The sequence below is a fragment of the Oncorhynchus mykiss genome, chromosome 21 (assembly GCF_057628025.1).
Source record: "Oncorhynchus mykiss isolate SJ-2025 chromosome 21, ASM5762802v1, whole genome shotgun sequence".
Taxonomy (NCBI): Eukaryota; Metazoa; Chordata; class Actinopteri; order Salmoniformes; family Salmonidae; genus Oncorhynchus; species Oncorhynchus mykiss.
This window is the reverse complement of record NC_143042.1, coordinates 40,312,320-40,330,280: the sequence shown is the minus strand read 5'-3', so window position 1 is coordinate 40,330,280 and position 17,961 is coordinate 40,312,320. Positions and strand designations below refer to the sequence as shown.

Sequence of the window (17,961 nt, the reverse complement as noted above, 5' to 3'; positions counted from 1 at the left end):
TTCATTAAAAGCACTTTATAGTCCAGGATTAAAACCTTGTGTCATGTGGGTCTGAGCAGGTAAACCCCTCCAGTCCACTCATCTGAACCTTAATCTTAGTTTCACCTCATCAACATCCTCGTTTACCGAACCTAACCAGGCAATTACAGGAATGAGTTGTGGTGTGTGAAGACTGATTATGTGTCGATGTCAAACATTGTCCCCTGCTTCATCCTCTGTGAATGTGCATTACGAATCATAGTTTGGTTGTGTTTTTGCATGTAGGCTATCTGCTGCGCCAGTAATGAGGAACTCTTGCGGTTTGCCGTTGAGAATTTCCCCTTGTCTGAGTGTACAGTGAGCGCCAAGTCTGACAAACTGAAGTGACGCGAGCTCAACCACAGAGCTGCTACTGCTCCAGATCACATGCTGTTCACAGTATTAACTCTTGTATTACTGAAAATCTGTCACGGGTCCATTTGGTGGGGGTGGGCAATAATGTTCAATCTGGCTTCTGCTTGAATTAATTGGAGTCTTTTCATTTCAAGTAGTACGCATTGTCTTGACTTTATCTCACAAAAAAAGTAATTGCTGCTTCAATTATCATGAAAGGAATCAACTTTTGCATAGTAGGCTAAATTGCACAATGCTCATGCAGTCAATTCTGGTGTCTTCTGGGGGATTTGTAAGAGCGGAGTAGGCGCAGGGGAGCCACACCCACCCAATGAGATTGAGCAAAAATGCTCTTTACTTGTCTGGTTTCCAAACGGGACATTATTTGTCTTTTTACCTAAACTTGCAAACACCATGAGATAAAATTCATAGCAAACACTGGTTTAGTCAGATTTGATGAAATATAAAAACAGATTCACTGGAATGACATTCACTCACGGGGTGGGTTGCCAAAAATAACTAACTGAAAGCCACACCCCCAATAAGCCACGAATATGACTGCATTGAGGCATAATGTCACTGTGCTTCTATGGCTATATATACACCATGTCACGGTTTATTTCATTTGTTCATTTAGCACACCAGACAGCTCATAATCCAGTGCCTTTATCACAATCAACACACCTATTTTTTTCATTGTTGCTTCAATTAGCTTGTTGCTTCAATTAGCTTTAAAAATGTCTCTAAGCCTCATGGCAAAATGTGTAGAATAGAATGAAATGAGCTATAAAACTATACATTTTCCTCTATTGTAGTAAAAATATATACACTACTGTTCAAAAGTTTGGGGTCACTTAGAAATGTCCTTGTATTTAAAAGAAAAGCAATTTTTTTGTCCATTAAAATAACATCAAATTTATCAGAAATAAAGTGTAGACATTGTTAATGTTGTAAATGACTATTGTAGCTGGAAATGGCTGATTTGTTATGGAATATCTACATAGGAGTACAGAGGCCCATTATCAGCAACCATCACTCCTGTGTTCCAATGGCACTTTGTGTTAGCTAACTATGTTGTGTTAGCTAGCTACACAACACTGTGTACTACTCCCTTCAGAGAACAGTGCAAACTGTCTCTAACAAGAATAGAAAGGGGAGTGGGAGGCCCCGGTGCACAACTGAGCAAGAGGACAAGTACATTAGTGTCTAGTTTGAGAAACAGACGCCTCACAAGTCCTCAACTGGCAGCTTCATTAAATAGTAACCGCAAAACACCAGTCTCAACGTCAACAGTGAAGAGGCGACTCCGGGATGCTGGCCTTCTAGGCAGAGTTCAGTGTCTGTGTTCTTTTGCCCATCTTAATCTTTTCTTCTTATTGGCCAGTCTGAGATATGGCTTTTTCTTTGCAACTCTGCCTAGGCCAGCATCCCGGAGTCACCACTTCGCTGTTGACGTTGAGACTGGTGTTTTGTGGGTTATTTTAATTGCTTTCAAAAGCAAGGACATTTCTAAGTGACCCCAAACTTTTGAACGGTAGTGTATATTTTTGGCCCACCCATCAACAAATCTCTGGCTGTGCCACTGTTTTGTACGGTACATTTTCAGTCCAATTAGTCAAAACCTCGTTGGACTCTTCTCTGACACTGTGCAGTTAACCTAATACAGGTCTGGGGCCGGTATGTTCATAGCGATACCCATTCCTATAAAGTCACTACATCCTGGGTAGAACAGAAGCACTTTCACAGCTTTGTGCAGATGCTGGATATTCAAGTACTGTATGAATGAATCAGCAAAAGAGGGTGAATCCACACTGTATGGATATACAATATGCTCCCAAATGTGTTGTGATGTCTAGTTGCTACACCCTCCATTCCACCAGCGTCTCCATGGCATTTGGGTGGCAGTATCAGGCTGGTACAAAACGTATTTAGCCCAGCCTATGGAGCACTGGAGACATACTGATGGGTCTGTTACAGGGGTAGTTGAGTTAGTAGTGAGGGCTCCCTCTTCCCTTATACTGGTGTCTGTGGAGGCTCCAGTGAGATGAGTGTCTGGGATGTCAATGTTCTTTCCCTGTGGAAAATAAGCCAAACATGCATCAGAGTAAAACAAGATGTCTCCGAAGCCATGTGATGTTTGTCAGAGACATTATTGTTTCATTTTTTTTTCAGCTACGGTAAGAATAGCTTTGTCTGTAGTCTCACATCCCACATTTTCCAAAACTGAAGTAAAAAAAGGGGAAGCAGGAAACACAGCAAATGATAGCTATCAACTTTCTTAACTTTGTCAGAGAATATACAGTATAAAATATTACGTTTTTTTGAATAATCCGTACTGTTTCTGGTTGGTCTACACAAGTGAGTATTTAGTCATGCCTAATGTCTTTCAGTATTCATCCATTCATCATTCTCCAAGCCACTGGGCTCGACAAATGAGTGTGCATAAAGTGAGTAACACGTTTTGGCATTTATCTTAACCACAAATATTTTAACACATACCGTGGCTGTGGATGCGGATGCAGACGAGGCGTCGTGGCACGCACGGTCCACTCCAGAACGCTTTTCAGGTGGCGGGAACAACAAGGGAACCGGCGATGCACCTGCTCCAAGAGTTCCTCTTTACGCAAACCGTAGACGATTGGTGCTATGCACTGCGCCAAACTAAAGAAGGCAAAGCTCACCACCGCTGACAGTTCTTTGGTCCCCGACTGAAGGTGTTCTTGTTTCTGGATAACTATTAGCACAAAGTTGGGGAGGATGTACACGGCGAGTTGAGTAAAGTGCAGGGCGATGGTCTTGCATCCGACACTATTGCGTCGATTTATCACCCCCAACCTTCGCCCCTCAAACAGTATCCTTACATAACTGTACAGAATCAATATCGTACACACAGATATCAGCAAGATTTTTTTCAGTTCACCTTTCTTCAGCTGTTCCCGTCCACATTCCCCATTTGGACCAGTTGCGTCCAGCTCCGTCTTGGGGAGCAGAGTGAGGGGAATAACCAGCGCGAGCCCCCACGTCAGTAGTCCAACTAACCAGGGCCAATGCCAGACAGAACTGTACTTCATAGGGTGACAGACAGCAAAATAACGGTCCAGCGCCATAGCAGTGAGAGTCAGGAGTATATTGGACGCGCTGGTGATTAGGACAGTTACCATGGCCACACAGATGGATGCCACCAGCCTGGCGCCGAGGTAAATCTGGAGGTAGAAAACAGAGCACATCCCAAAGTACACCAGAGCTGACATCAACAGGTGAAAAACTAACACAAAGCGCGCATGGCTCCGAAGTCGCTCCTCGCGCACTATAGTCCAGTTAATGACGATGTTGAAGAACGCCAATATTATGAAGGAGACGGTCGACGCACAAACCCGTACATAGGTGTAGTCCTTTGCGCCAGTTTCTCCAGTCCCGTTTGGTATTGACATTATCCCTCTTTTGATACTGGATTTGGGGTATTGGATTTTTTCATCGTAGTCTCTTTCTTCTCATAGTTTCCAACACGTGTAAAAATTGAGTGATCATCTCATCAATCTGAGTACTTCCAAGACATGCAATGCAATGGTCTAGTCTGAGTGAGAGAATTATCTCTTACTCACCCCCACCCCCCTCCTCTTTCTCTGTCTGGCTGTTTGTCAATCACAAAGTGAGCGAGTGTGCACAGTGCCTAATACCCACATTTCAATATAGTAATTTTCCCATCTTCAACTGGAAACTATGCTTTTGGGTATATAAATAACCAAAACTCATGCTAAACAATAAAATGTCTCCACCAACATGTGCTGCTCTGATACAGGATAGGACTTTTACTCTGAGGGGCACAGGCCCTTTATGTTACCACATACATAATTTACTTTATCAATAAACATAACAAATATTCCAATACAATAAATTCGATACAGTCACTTTTTAAATTCAATTCAAATTAGGACAAACAGCGGAAGAACATGTGTGACGTTCAGTGGCGTGCAAGGCTCTTTTTAAGCACGATCCTAAAACAGTTGAGACGTTGCCATCTAGTGCAGTTTTAGCAGAATTACGACCACATACTTACTATACAGTGCATTGGGAAAGTATTCAGAGCCCTTGACTTAATACACATTTTGTTATCTTATAGCTGTATTCTAAAATTGATATCCCATAATGACAAAGCAAAACAGTATTCTTTAGAATGTTTTGCTAATTTATTGAAAATCAAAAACTGAAATATCACATTTACGTAAGTATTCAGACCCTTTACTCAGTACATTGTTGAAGCACCTTTGGCAGCGATTACAGCCTTAAGTCTTCTTAGCTATGACACTACTAGCTTGGTACACCTGTATTTGGGAAGTTTCTCCCATTTTTCCCTGCAGATCCCGTCAAGCTCTGTCAGGATGGATGGAGAGCGTCAGTGGCACAGCTATTTTATGGTCTCCCCAGAGATGTTCGATCGAGTTCAAGTCAGGGCTCTGGCTGGGCCACTCAAGGACATTCAGAGACTTGTCCCAAAGCCACCCCTGCATTATCTTGGCTGTTGTCCTGTTGGAAGTCCTGAGCGCTCTGGAACAGGTTTTCATCAAGGATCTCTCTGTGCTTTTCTCTGTTCATCTTTCCCTCTATTGTGATTAGTGTTACAGTCCCTGCCGCTGAAAAACATCCCCACACGCATGATGCTGCCACCACCATGCTTCACCACAGGGATGGTTTCCTTCAGATCTGACGCTTGGCATTCCGGCGAAATAATTCAATCTTGGTGTCATCAGACCAGAGAATCTTGTTTCTCATGGTCTGAGAGTCCTTTAGGTGCCTTTTGGCAAACTCCAAGCAGAGTTTAGGTGCCTTATACTGAGGAAATGCTTCCGTGATACAAACGGAGGAAGATGTGTGCTTTAGGATCACGGATGCCTCTGAGCGGTTGGGTAGGCTGTTTGGAGTGTTTAACGCACAAAAAAATAACAAAATACTATGAAGCCCCCCCACTTCTAAAACCAAAGTTGCCGCATAGGAAGTACACATTTTATTTTTATTTTTTTACCTCAAATTGGTGACGTTAGTTTTGAAGTTTATAGTCTTTACAATCTCACAAAATCGAAGGCTTGAAACATATCAATATCTTTGGTGCTTGCAGTGTTTATGTCATATGCGCCGGTAGTGGGACTTCATGGATTTGATTATTAAGTTATACCCCATAACGAAAACAAACACAGAATTTGGTATTCAGACCATTTTCTATGAGACTCGAAATTGAGCTCAGGTGCATCCTGTTTTCATTGATCACCCTTGAGAGGTTTCTACAACTTGATTGGAGTCCACCTGTGGTAAATTACATTGATTGGACATGATTTGGAAAGGTACAACCCTGCTACATAAGGTCCCACAGTTGACGCTGCATGTCAGAGCAAAAACCAAGCCATGAGGTCGAAGGAATTGTCCATAGAGCTCCGAGACAGGATTGTGTCGAGGCACATTTGTGGGGAAGGGTACCCCCAAAAAATGTCTGCAGCATTGAAGGTTCCCAAAAACACAATAGACTCCATAATTCTTAAATTGAATGCACTCTACATTGATAAATGGCTACGACAAGTTGTCATCTATCGACATATATGTAGTATATAATTGAGATTTGTCTGTTAGAAGAGCGCAAACGGTCCCAGTTCCATTGATTGATATACCATTTTGATGTGACTTATTAATTTGAGCACGCTATTGATTACAGTAGAACAAGCTAATCAATTCCAGTCTTGAGTGACCATTTGGTAAATATTGGTGCGTGTGTATATTATAAGGTACTAATTTAGAAAAATACTAGTAATCTGAACACAAGTGTGACGTGTGTGTAGCGAGTAACTTGTATGTATTGGTCTTCAAAATATCATGACTTATTGCAGGATATTGATTATGAATTTGGATACCTGAAAGCGGTATTTTGACCCTCAAGCAACAATAACAAATAAAAACAGGAAGCAGCAACACTATCATTTTTAATGTATGTTTTATGACTATAAATTGTACTTTTACCATCATTTTTCAACATGATTTTACTTTATCAGGTCAAATGAACCCAACAACTTGCTTTGATTTATTGATTTTGAAGATATTACTGAAATCGTGAAAATATTTTTGTCCTGACAATAAAGAGGAGGACCCTAACAATTATAATATGAGTATGTATTATATCAAAAATAATATCGTCCTGATATACATCAAAATGTCACTGGACCCACAATAATTAAAGTACTCCTAAATGTTTTTTGCTACAATATGGTGGATTTAGGCAGAGACAAAAGTGTAACCCATGCCAACTTTTATAATAGGAACCGATCTTTCAGCTTTCCGCATTGACCTTATAGATGTGCTCATCGGTTCTTTGGAATAGCCTGCTGCACACAGTTGTTCACTCTGCTGCAACCAGTGTCCACCCTTTCTCTACTCAGGCTGTAGTTGAATACTAAGAAAGGTAAGACTACAAATTCCGTAAATGTATATTCATGTATTAAAGAGTTCGTTCTTTCATATTGCATGACTTATTAACGTCTTTTTGTTTAAATCGAACGAGATGAGTTTATACTTTTCCCACTAGAAACCGGAACTATTGGATTAGAGATGGATATAAACTTTAATAGTTATTTAAAAAATAAGTGTTCCTGGTTGGTTGCATTTTATTTACAAAACTTTCAAGATTCGACAAGATATGCGATATAAATGAGTAGCACGTTTTATTTTTCAATAGTTTTTATTTTTCGTATGAATGTATTATTCAATATGAATGTTCGACATTATTTGATACAGGCACATGCTGTTTGCAGCAACAACAAAAAAAAATTGGAAATGTTACAACATGTATTTTAAATAAATACATTACTATAAACATTATTTAACTTAGAAATTATTATTGTTCAAGATAGTAGTTAACCATTTAACATGCAAATGTATAATATCTAACTACATCCTTTCATGCTTTTAAAAGCCCTTATCAGCCCAGTACATCTCTCTCCCCACTAAATGTAAGCTCTTCTCTTCCTCCCCTCCCTCCCTCCCTTCCTTCCCTCCCTCCCTCCCTTCCTTCCTTCCTTTCTCCCTCCCTCCTGTCTTACTTCCCTCTCTCTCTCGCACGCACTCTCTCTCTCTTTCCCTCATTCCCTACCTCCTTGGGTGTGTTGTGGTGTAGCCATGGCTGTCCAGCAGCAGATCACCACTGTAACCACCACCCAGAGCTCAGGGCAATGGAGCACAGGACTGTTTGACTGCTGCTCTGACATGGGCACATGTAAGTCATATCGAGTCACTTCCATAATATGCTCATCTCCACACCCAGATCTAGGTGTATGTTTTATTTTGTAATGTATATTTCTATTATTACATTTTTTTAGATTAACTCAGAGTAGGCATACATATTCATTGTACAGTTCAATTGAAAAAAGAAAACTGCAGGCCTACCAGGGGAGGGGTCTGAGCTGTGTTTTCCTGTGCGAATCTAACATTTACTGGAAGGGAAATGGGGGTGGTTGGAGGGTCAAGGAGAACCCGATTGGAGAATTACAAACACAAAGCCAGAGCTAAGTGGGTGACGTCATCGGGAGCCATGGAGACCAAGGGGGGCTGCGCTCTAGGAATGTCAATGAATGTTCAGCGTTACAGGGAGGGACAGAGTTTGTTTCATTAGGACATTTTACATGAACATCACTGCCCGCCCGCTCATTAAACGGGATACGGCAGCAGATTGACGAGGGCTGTCATGTTAACAAACACATCCTAAAATCAGGACAGATAAAAGTAAAATGGACAATATGGAATGGACAATCACAACTGTTGTCCAGGAGTTTCACGCCATTGTCATGATCAGTGGTTTCAAGTTTGTATCTGTCCATTTTTGACAAGCTGATCATAGCAAAACATAAAAAACTCCTGCATTTCCCGCTGTGTAAATACATTGCAAATAGGCTTGCAAATAGGCTCCTGCTAAAGTTGTTTAGCTAATATTAACAGCTTAAATGACCAAATTGATTAGTCACCGGAATAAGGACTAATAAAGCCAACGCAATGGCAGGTTTTACAAACTGTGGGCCTACGTGACCACGAGCTGATGTCTTAGGGACATGTTTTCTTGGTCCTGTCTGGATGTCGTTTTTGGGGTCTTACAAACGGTAGACTTACCACATAGATGGGAATTCATACAATTCAATTTCAGGCTACATCTCAGTAAGCACGGACTGACACCAACGCCTTGTGGACGTCTTTTTCTTATGCAGTTCTGGACCGGCCTTGATTTCCACATCCATGGACATTGGTTTTTGGTCCGGTCTGGACCAAATCTGAACCAATCATAGACGTCTATGTTTGGTTCAGATTTTGTCCGATCTGGACCAGCCTTGATTTGGCCTAAGCATAGATGTCTATAAATTACTTATTTTCAACTTTCATACAGAACCCAATAATTAGCCTGATTTCAACATCCAGAAAATACATATTTTCAATGTCATGGAAAGTTTTTATTTTAACCATACGGAAAATACATTTTCACCTTTCATTCAGATCCTGAATTGGACCTAACTTCAAGGTCTGGAAAATACAGTTGAAGTCAGAAGTTTACATACACCTTAGCCAACTTTTAAACTCAGTTTTTCACAATTCCTGACATTTAATCCTAATAAAAATTCCCTGTCTTAGGTCAGTTAGGACCACCACTTTACTTTAAGAATGTGAAATGTCAGAATAATAGTAGAGAGAATGATTTATTTCAGCTTTTATTTTTTTCATCACATTCCCAGTGGTCAGAAGTTTACATACACTCAATTAGTATTTGGTAGCATTGCTTTTAAATTGTTTAACTTGGTTCAAATGTTTCGGGTAGCCTTCCACAAGCTTCCCACAATAAGTTGTGTGAATTTTGGCCCATTCCTCCTGACAGAGCTGTTGTAACTGAGTCAGATTTGTAGGCCTCCTTGCTCGTACACGCTTTTTCAGTTCTGCTCACAAATTTTCTATAGGATTGAGGTCAGGGCTTTGCAGGGGTGGGACCAAGTCATTGTTTTACAAGTCACAAGTAAGTCTCAAGTCTTAGCACTCAAGTTCCAAGTCAAGTCCCAAGTCAAGACAGGAAAGTCTGAGTCAAGTCTCAAGTCAAGACTGTCAAGTATCAAGTCAAGTCTCAAGTCTTTAACTTTGAGTTTCGAGTCCTAAACAAGTCATAATGGGCTCTTCACCAAATGTAATACCATTTCATTTTTTTAACAAGAGTAATAGTTAGTATATTACATTTACGCAAATCATGAATGCCTTTAAAAATATCCATATATTTATTATTTTCCAAATAAACGTTATATTTCCATGGAAATACATGGGTAGCCAGGAGAAAGAACCCCCCCCCCCCCCCCCCCAATAGTGATCGACTATCGAGGATCGCTATGGGGTGCAATCGGGCGATGTAGGCTTGTACACAATCGCCCAACCACAATCGCCCAACCTTGTTTTAGGAACATCGGGCAGGATTTAGGCTTCCAACTGCCTAGCCAGCTGTAGCTCGATCTTGGGTGCAATGATCACGTTACCGCACTAACTGACTGTGTGGAGGCTCATTGATTTAACATTACGCTAGCCTACATGATACACTAGTAAAGTAATAAAATATATAGCTGTCGGCTATATTAGCCATGACTTACCGTTCTTTGTGTAGCTTCAAATGTCAAACAACGTTGGAAATTGTTGTGCCTCCGTCTGTAATTTTCTTCCCGCATGTTTTGCAAGTTGCAATCTGTTTTTTGTTGATACAGAGTCATCTTTATAACCGAAAATAATCATTTTTGGGTATCATCTTTCCAAGGGCTCCATCTCTAAATTCACCCGCCAACATTCCTTTGCACTGCCACACACAACTTTTTCTCAGCTGGCACAATTTGATTGGCTGATGTCCGATTCAAACTGTAATCACTTAAATGAAGAGCTGCACACTTTTTAAAATAGCATTATTTTTAATATTTGGGTTTGGGGAGGGTATCAAGTCAGGTCGAGTCATACGGCTCAAGTCCAAGTCAAGTCACGAGTCATTGGTGTTAAAGTCAAGTTGAGTTGCAAATCATCATATTTGTGACTTGAGTCTGACTCGAGTCCAAGTCATGTGACTCGAGTCCACACCTCTGGGGCTTTGTGATGGTCACTCCTATACCTTGACTTTGTTGTCCTTATGCCATTTTGCCACAACATTGGAAGTAAGCTTGGGGTCATTGTCCATTTGGAAGACCCATTTGCAACCAAGCTTTAACTTCCTGACTGATGTCTTGAGATGTTGCTTCAATATATCTACATCATTTCCCCTCCTCATAATGCCATCTATTTTGTGAAGTGCTCAAGTCACTCCTGCAGCAAAGCACCCCCACAACATGATGCTGCCACCCCCGTGCTTCACGGTTGTGATGGTGTTCTTCGGGTTGCAAGCCTCCCCCTTTTTCCTCCAAACATAACGATGGTCATTATGGCCAAACATTTCTATTTTGTTACATCAGACGTCTCCAAAAAGTACGATCTTTGTCTCCAAGTGCAGTTACAAACCGTAGTCAGGCTTTTTTATGGCGGTTTTGGAGCCGTGGTTTCTTCCTTGCTGAGCGGCCTTTCAGGTTATGTCGATATAGGACTCATTTTAGTGTTGTACCTGTTTCTTCACAAGGTCCTTTGCTGTGGTTCTGGGATTGATTTGCACTTTTCACACCAAAGTACGTTAATCTCTAGGAGACAGAACGTGTCTCCTTCCTGAGCGGTATGACGGCTGTTTATACTTGCATACTATTGGTTGTACAGATGAACGTGGTACCTTCAGGTGTTTGGAAATTGCTCCCAAGGATGAACCAGACTTGTGGAGGTCAACAATTTGTTTTCTGAAGTCTTGGCAAAAAAAAAAAAATTCCCATGATGTCAAGCAAAGAGGCACTGAGTTTGAAGGTAGGCCTTGAAATACATCCACAGGTACACCTCCAATTGACTCAAATTATGTCAATTAGCCTATCAGAAGCTTATAAAGCCATTACATAATTTTCTGGAATTTTCCAAGCTGTTTAAAGTTACAGTCAATTTAGTGTATGTAAACTTCTGATCCACTGGAATTGTGATACAGTGAATTATAAGTGAAATAATTTGTCTGTAATCAATTATTGGAAAAATGACTTGTGTCATGCACAAAGTAGATTGTCTTACCGACTTGCCAAAACTATAGTTTGTTAACAAGAAATGTGTGGAGTGGATGATGACTCCAACCTAAGCTAATGTAATCTTCCGACTTCAACTGTATGTATTTTTGACGTCTTTTCAACATCACTTTGCTTACTGGGACTATTCTAGTTTGGCTTGGGGCGCATATATTGGTATCCTCTATTGCGGCCCTGATGAACAGCGACAGTGAACAGGAGAGAACTGAAATCATTTGATGCCATCCCTGCCTTACAATTATTGTATGTTCATTAGTCGGTTGCAGCAGTGTAAAGTACTAAAGTAAAAATCTTTACTCCGTACAATTTCCCTGACACCAAAAAGTATGTTTTGAATGCATAGGAGGACAGGAACATTGCCCAATTTCACGCACTTATCAAGAGAACATCCCTGGTCATCCCTACTGCCTCTGATCTGGCGGACTAACCTAACACACATGCTTAGTTTGTAAATTATGTCTGAGTGTGGAGTGTGCCCCTGGCTATCCTGAAAGAAATATAAAACAAGAAAATGGTGCCGTCAGGTTTGCTTAATATAAGGAATTTGAAATGATTTCTACTTTTTCTTTTACATTTGATACTTAAGTATATTTTAGCAATTACGTGTGTAAATATTTTAACATGTGTAAATATTTGTATGAACATAACAAGATTCATCAACTGAGACATAAACTGAACAAGTTTCACAGACATGTGACTAACAAAAATGGAATAATGTGTCCCTGAACAAAGGGGGGGTCAAAATCAAAAGTAAGTCCGTATCTGGTGTGACCAGCAGCTGCATTAAGTACTGCAGTACATCTCCTCTTCATGGACTACACCAGATTTGCCAGTTCTTGCTGTGAGATGTTATCCCACTCTTCCACCAAGGCACCTGCAAGTTCCCGGACATTTCTGGGGGGAATGGCCCTAGCCCTCACCCTCCAATCCAACAGGTCCCAGGCGTGCTCAATGGGATTGAGATTCGAGCTCTTTGCTGGCCACGGCAGAACACTGACATGACAGGAAATCATGCACAGAACAAGCAGTATGGCTGGTAGCATTGTCATGCTGGAGGGTCATGTCAGGATGAGCCTGCAGGAAGGGTACACATGAGGGAGGAGGATGTCTTCCCTGTAACGCACAGCATTGAGATTGCCTACAATGACAGCAAGCTTAGTCTGATGATGCTGTGACACACCTCTCCAGACCATGACCATGAACATCCTCCTCCAAATCGATCCCGCTCCAGAGTACAGTCCTCGGTGTAACGCTCATTCCTTCAACGATAAACTTGAATCCGACCACCGCCCCTGGTGAGACAAAACCGCGACTCGTCAGTGAAGAGCACTTTTTGCCAGTCCTGTCTGGTCCAGCGACGGTGGGTTTGTGCCCATAGGCGACGTTGTTGCCGGAGATGTCTGGTGAGGACCTGCCTTACAACAGGCCTACAAGCCCTCAGTCCAGCCTCTCTCAGCCTATTGCAGACAGTCTGAGCACTGATGGAGGGATTGTGCATTCCTGGTGTAACTCAGGCAGTTGTCATTGCCATCCTGTACCTGTCCCGCAGGTGTGATGTTCGGATGTACCGATCCTGTGCAGGTTTTGTTATACGTGGTCTGCCACTGTGAGGACGATCAGCTGTCCATCCTGTCTCCCTGTAGCGCTGTCTTAGGCCTCTCACAGTACAGACATTGCAATGTATTGCCATGGCCACATCTGCAGTCCTCATGCCTCCTTGCAGCATGCCTTAGGCACATTCACGCAGATGAGCAGGGACCCTGGGCATCTTTCTTCTGGTGTTTTTCAGAGTCAGTAGAAAGGCCTCTTTAGTGTCCTAAGTTTTCATAACTGTGACCTTAATTGCCTACCATTTGTAAGCTGTTAACGACCGTTCCACAGGTGCATGTTCATTATTTGCGTATGGTTCATTGAACAAGCATGAGAAACAGTGTTTAAACCCTTTACAATGAAGATCTGTGAAGTTATTTGGATTTTTACGAATTATCTTTGAAAGACAGGGTCCTGAAAAAGTGATGTTTCTTTTTTTGCTGAGTTTACTTTTGATAATTAAGTATATTTAAAACCAAATACTTTTAGACTTTTACTTAAGTAGTTTATTTTACTGGGTGACTCACTTTTACTTGAGTCATTTTCTATTAAGGTATCTTTACTTTACAAGTATGAAAATGTGGTACTTTTTCCACCACTGGTTGGTTGATGGTTGATGATTTTCCGTTATTGATCTGTAGTTGTTGAAAGCCCTCTAGAGAGCTGGAGAGCGAAGAAGAGAGGGAGAGTTGAGATCTGACTCACTCTGTCTCAACCATACCCAGCACTTAGTGGTGAGACTGAGGGAAAGAGGGAGAGGCTAAGTGGGAGGAAGTGGGAGAAACAAGAGAAGAAATTATGATGAGGTAATATATACAGTTGAAGTCAGAAGTTTACATACACCTTAGCCAAATACATTTAAACTCAGTTTTTCACAATTCCTGACATTTAATCCTAGTAACAATTCCCTGTCTTAGGTTAAAAATTATCTCCACGTTATTTTAAGAATGTGAAATGTCAGAATAATAGTAGAGAGAATGATTTATTTCAGCTTTTATTTCTTTCATCACATTCCCAGTGGGTCAGAAGTTTACATATACTCAATTAGTATTCGGTAGCATTGCTTTTAAATAGCTTAATTTGGGTCAAACGTTTTGGGTAGCCTTCCACAAGCTTCCCACAATAAGTTGTGTGAATTTTGGCCCATTCCTCCTGACAGAGCTGTTGTAACTGAGTCAGGTTTGTAGGCCTCGTTGCTCGCACACGCTTTTTCAGTTCTGCCCACAATATTTCTACAGGGTTGAGGTCAGGGCTTTGTGATGGCGACTCCAATAACTTGACTTTGTTGCCATTTTGCCACAACTTTGGAAGTACAGTGGGGCAAAAAAGTATTTAGTCAGCCACCAATTGTGCAAGTTCTCACACTTAAAAAGATGAGAGAGGCCTGTAATTTTCATCATAGGTACACTTCAACTATGACAGACAAAATTAGAAAAAAAATCCAGAAAATCATATTGTAGGATTTTTAATACATTTATTTGCAAATTATGGTGGAAAATAAGTATTGACTAAATACTTTTTTGCCCCACTGTATGCTTGGCGTCATTGTCCATTTGGAAGACCCATTTGTGACCAAGCTTTAACTTCCTGACTGATGTCTTGAGATGTTGCTTCAATATATCCACATAATTTTCCTGCCTCACGATGCCATCTATTTTCTGAAGTGCACCAGTCCCTCTTGCAGCAAAGCACCTCCACGACATGATGCTGCCACCCCCGTGCTTCACGGTTGGGATGGAGTTCTTCGGCTTGCAAACCTCTCCCTTTTTCCTCCAAACAAAACGATGGTCATTATGGCCAAACAGTTCTATTTTTGTTTCATCAAACCAGAGGACATTTCTCCAGAAAGTACGATCTTTGTCCACAAGTGCAGTTGCAAACCGTAGTCTGGCTTTTTTATGGCAGTTTTGGAACAGTGACTTCTTCCTTGCTGAGCGACCTTTCAGGTTATGCGAATACAGGACTAATTTTACTGTGGATGTAGATAGTTTTGTACCGGTTTCCTCCAGCGTCTTCACAAGGTCCTTTGCTGTTGTTCTGAGATTGATTTGCACTTTTCGCACCAAAGTACATGAATCTCTAAGGGACAGAACGAGTCTCCATCCTGATCGGTATGACGGCTGCGTTGTCCCATGGTGTTTATACTTGTGTACTATTGTTTGTACAGATGAACGTGGTACCTTCAGGTGTTTGGAAATTGCTCCCATGGATGAACTAGACTTGTGGAGGTCTAAAAAACAAATTCTGAGGTCTTGGCTGAATTCTTTTGAAGGTGGGCCTTGAAATACATCCACAGGTACACCTCCAATTGACTCAAATGATGTCAATTAGCCAATCCGAAGCTTCTAAAGCCATGACATCAGTTTCTGGAATTTTCCAAGTTGTTCAAAGGCACAGTCAACTTAGTGTATGTAAACTTCTGTCCCACTGGAATTGTGAGTAAGTGAAATATAAGTGCAATAATCTGTCTGTAAACAATTGTTGGAAAAATTACTTGTGTCATGCACAAAGTAGATGTCCTAACCGACTTGCCAAAACTATAGTTTGTTAACAAGTAATTTGTGGAGTGGTTGAAAACAAGTTTTATTGACTTCAACCTAAGTCTATGTAAACTTCCGACTCCAACTGTATGTGTTGAAAATGAGTTTATTTACATACATTTTCGTATTGTTTTTCCTTTATTTTCAATCGGAACAAAAGTTTGTTATGTCACATTGTAATCTACTGCATATGAATCATCAAGTATTACGTACTTATTACATGATACTCTGATGACCTTGAATTGTGCCCCCCCCCCCCCCCCTGCAGGTTGCTGTGCCACTTGGTGCTTCCCCTGTTTTCAGTGTCAGACGGCCTCCCACTACGGCTGGTGTGCCTGTATGCCCCTGCTGGACCCATGTGCCTTTATGGCTGTCTCCTGCTGCTTGCGCTCCTCCATGAGAGAACGCTATGGCATCCAGGTACAGTACGAGCCCTGGGAGATGGCAGGGTGGGTGGGTGGGGAAAGTGGGTGGGATGGGTTGGGAAAGAGGGTAGACAGAGGCGGGGAAGTGGGGAGGGGAGGTGAGTGTGGACAGAGGGTGCAGGGGCAGGTGGGGGTGGTACCCACAGCACCTCTCATTTACCCTTCTGAGGGGAAATGGTGTTGGAAACTATCAGACGTTTGAGGTGTTAAGAAATATCATTGGTGTGCTTGGAAATGTTGTTGTTCTTAGTGTTGATTCCCCTTTAAATATAACGCTAAATATGAAATTAACTACAACCGTATCTCTCTCCTTCGTCCTCTGAACCATTCTATACGCCCTATTCTTCTCTCCACCTCTATCCGTATCCTCCTTTTAACTCTGTCCTCTTGACATGTTCTTGTCCTCTGCTTTCATTTTCTATCCATCTCTCCTTCTTTCTTACCCCTCTCAGGGTTCGACCTGCGTGGACGTCGGGTTGGTGTGTTGCTGCTACGCTTGTGCCTGGTGCCAGATGGCTCGTGAGGTTAAGACACGGACCACATCAGGCATCCAGCAGGTTCACATGGTCACCCAACAGCTTCACGTGGCTTAGGACCCAGAGAAGAGAGTGGTAAACTAGATGGCCAAGCAAGAAGTGCAATTTCACCAGAAATGTTGAGCAAGTGCTTTAACTTTTTGTTCCTTATCTTGCGTGACGGTTAACATGGGGGCGTACTGTTTGCATTTTATTGTTTGAAAAAGAACACACTTCCATAATCTTGCTATCATGGCTGAACAGTGACGTCCATGAATGAGGGCCATGCATATAATACCACTCCAATCTATAGCAACCATACTGTGTGTTGAATGTACTGTATACTTCAGATGTGTCTTTAGGAGAGAAATGCTATACCATCATTAATGTCTTAATAACCATTGAATGTTCATGTCAGGCTTAAAACATTTTCAACAGCTTACCATGTACTTGCCCTTCTTGTGCACTTGTCTTTTCTTCCTAGTCCTGACTTTGCTGAAAGCTCCTCCATCAAGGAAAGGTTTGCTTAAAATGACTGTGATGTGTGGTTGTCTTACCTAGCTACCTTAAGATTAATGATATGTGGTTGTCTTACCTAGCTACCTTAAGATTAATGATATGTGCTTGTCTTACCTAGCTACCTTAAGATGAATGATATGTGCTTGTCTTACCTAGCTACCTTAATATTAATGCTCTGGAAAAGTGTGCCTGCCAAATGACTAAATGTGTAACCCGTGATTCAAATGCCAACCACATTTCAGTTGAGTGTTCTTATGTTTCAATCCCTTTAAGAGTGTGCTCCTAATCTCAGCTTGTTACCTGTATAAAATACACCTGGGAGCCAGAAATCTTTCTGATTGAGAGGGGGTCAAATACTTATTTCCCTCATTAAAATGCAAATCAATTTAAAACATTTTTGACATGCGTTTTTCTGGATTTCTTTGTCGTTATTCTGTCTCTCACTGTTCAAATAAACCTACCATTAAAGTTATAGACGGATCATTTCTTTGTCAGTGGGCAAACGTACAAAATCAGCAGGGGATCAAATACTTTTTTCCCTCACTGTATCACAATCTCAAGGTATATGAATTAACAGGTTATAGAGCAAACAAACAATTATCACAACGCTTCCCCAGTGAACATACCCACGCACCACTACTGCATGTGACTTGACTCCAAAGAGGCCAAAGTGTGAACCATTAATTTAGCATACAGCAGGCTATCGTAAATACTTACCTACTTCCCTTCACTGAAAAGGTCCAGGTGTAAGGAGGAAGTGAATGTGCAGTTAATTTGATCTCTGTGAGAATGGTAAATATTTGCAGACAAACAATTGATT

General features: G+C 41.4%; 2 protein-coding genes across 2 annotated transcripts; one reads left to right on the top strand and one right to left on the bottom strand.

Moving 5' to 3' along the window:
- On the bottom strand, positions 1 to 4,156 carry LOC110500588 (odorant receptor 131-2). Its single transcript, XM_021578003.3, has 2 exons — positions 2,872 to 4,156; positions 1 to 2,446 (listed from the first exon to the last, which is right to left on the bottom strand). Exons 1-2 carry the CDS (start codon positions 3,801 to 3,803, stop codon positions 2,386 to 2,388), a joined length of 993 nt encoding a protein of 330 aa, XP_021433678.1. The 5' UTR covers positions 3,804 to 4,156; the 3' UTR covers positions 1 to 2,385.
- Positions 4,157 to 6,694: 2,538 nt separating this feature from the next.
- On the top strand, positions 6,695 to 17,611 carry LOC110500587 (cornifelin homolog A). The gene is made up of 4 exons (XM_036957988.2): positions 6,695 to 6,814; positions 7,526 to 7,624; positions 15,951 to 16,102; positions 16,560 to 17,611. The coding sequence occupies exons 2-4, from the start codon at positions 7,528 to 7,530 to the stop codon at positions 16,698 to 16,700; spliced, it is 390 nt and encodes a 129-aa protein (XP_036813883.1). The 5' UTR covers positions 6,695 to 6,814; positions 7,526 to 7,527; the 3' UTR covers positions 16,701 to 17,611.
- Positions 17,612 to 17,961: the final 350 nt, after the last annotated feature.

What these genes read in the sequence shown, in the direction of transcription:
- LOC110500588 (XM_021578003.3), bottom strand. Translation starts at nt 3,803, where the DNA reads ATGTCAATACCAAACGGGACTGGAGAAACTGGCGCAAAGGACTACACC. An exon ending in CATCCGCATCCACAGCCACG is followed by an intron (nt 2,447 to 2,871) that starts GTATGTGTTAAA and finishes TATTTTCCACAG; the next exon opens with GGAAAGAACATTGACATCCC.
- LOC110500587 (XM_036957988.2), top strand. Translation starts at nt 7,528, where the DNA reads ATGGCTGTCCAGCAGCAGATCACCACTGTAACCACCACCCAGAGCTCA. An exon ending in CTGCTCTGACATGGGCACAT is followed by an intron (nt 7,625 to 15,950) that starts GTAAGTCATATC and finishes CCCCCCCTGCAG; the next exon opens with GTTGCTGTGCCACTTGGTGC. An exon ending in GAGAACGCTATGGCATCCAG is followed by an intron (nt 16,103 to 16,559) that starts GTACAGTACGAG and finishes TACCCCTCTCAG; the next exon opens with GGTTCGACCTGCGTGGACGT.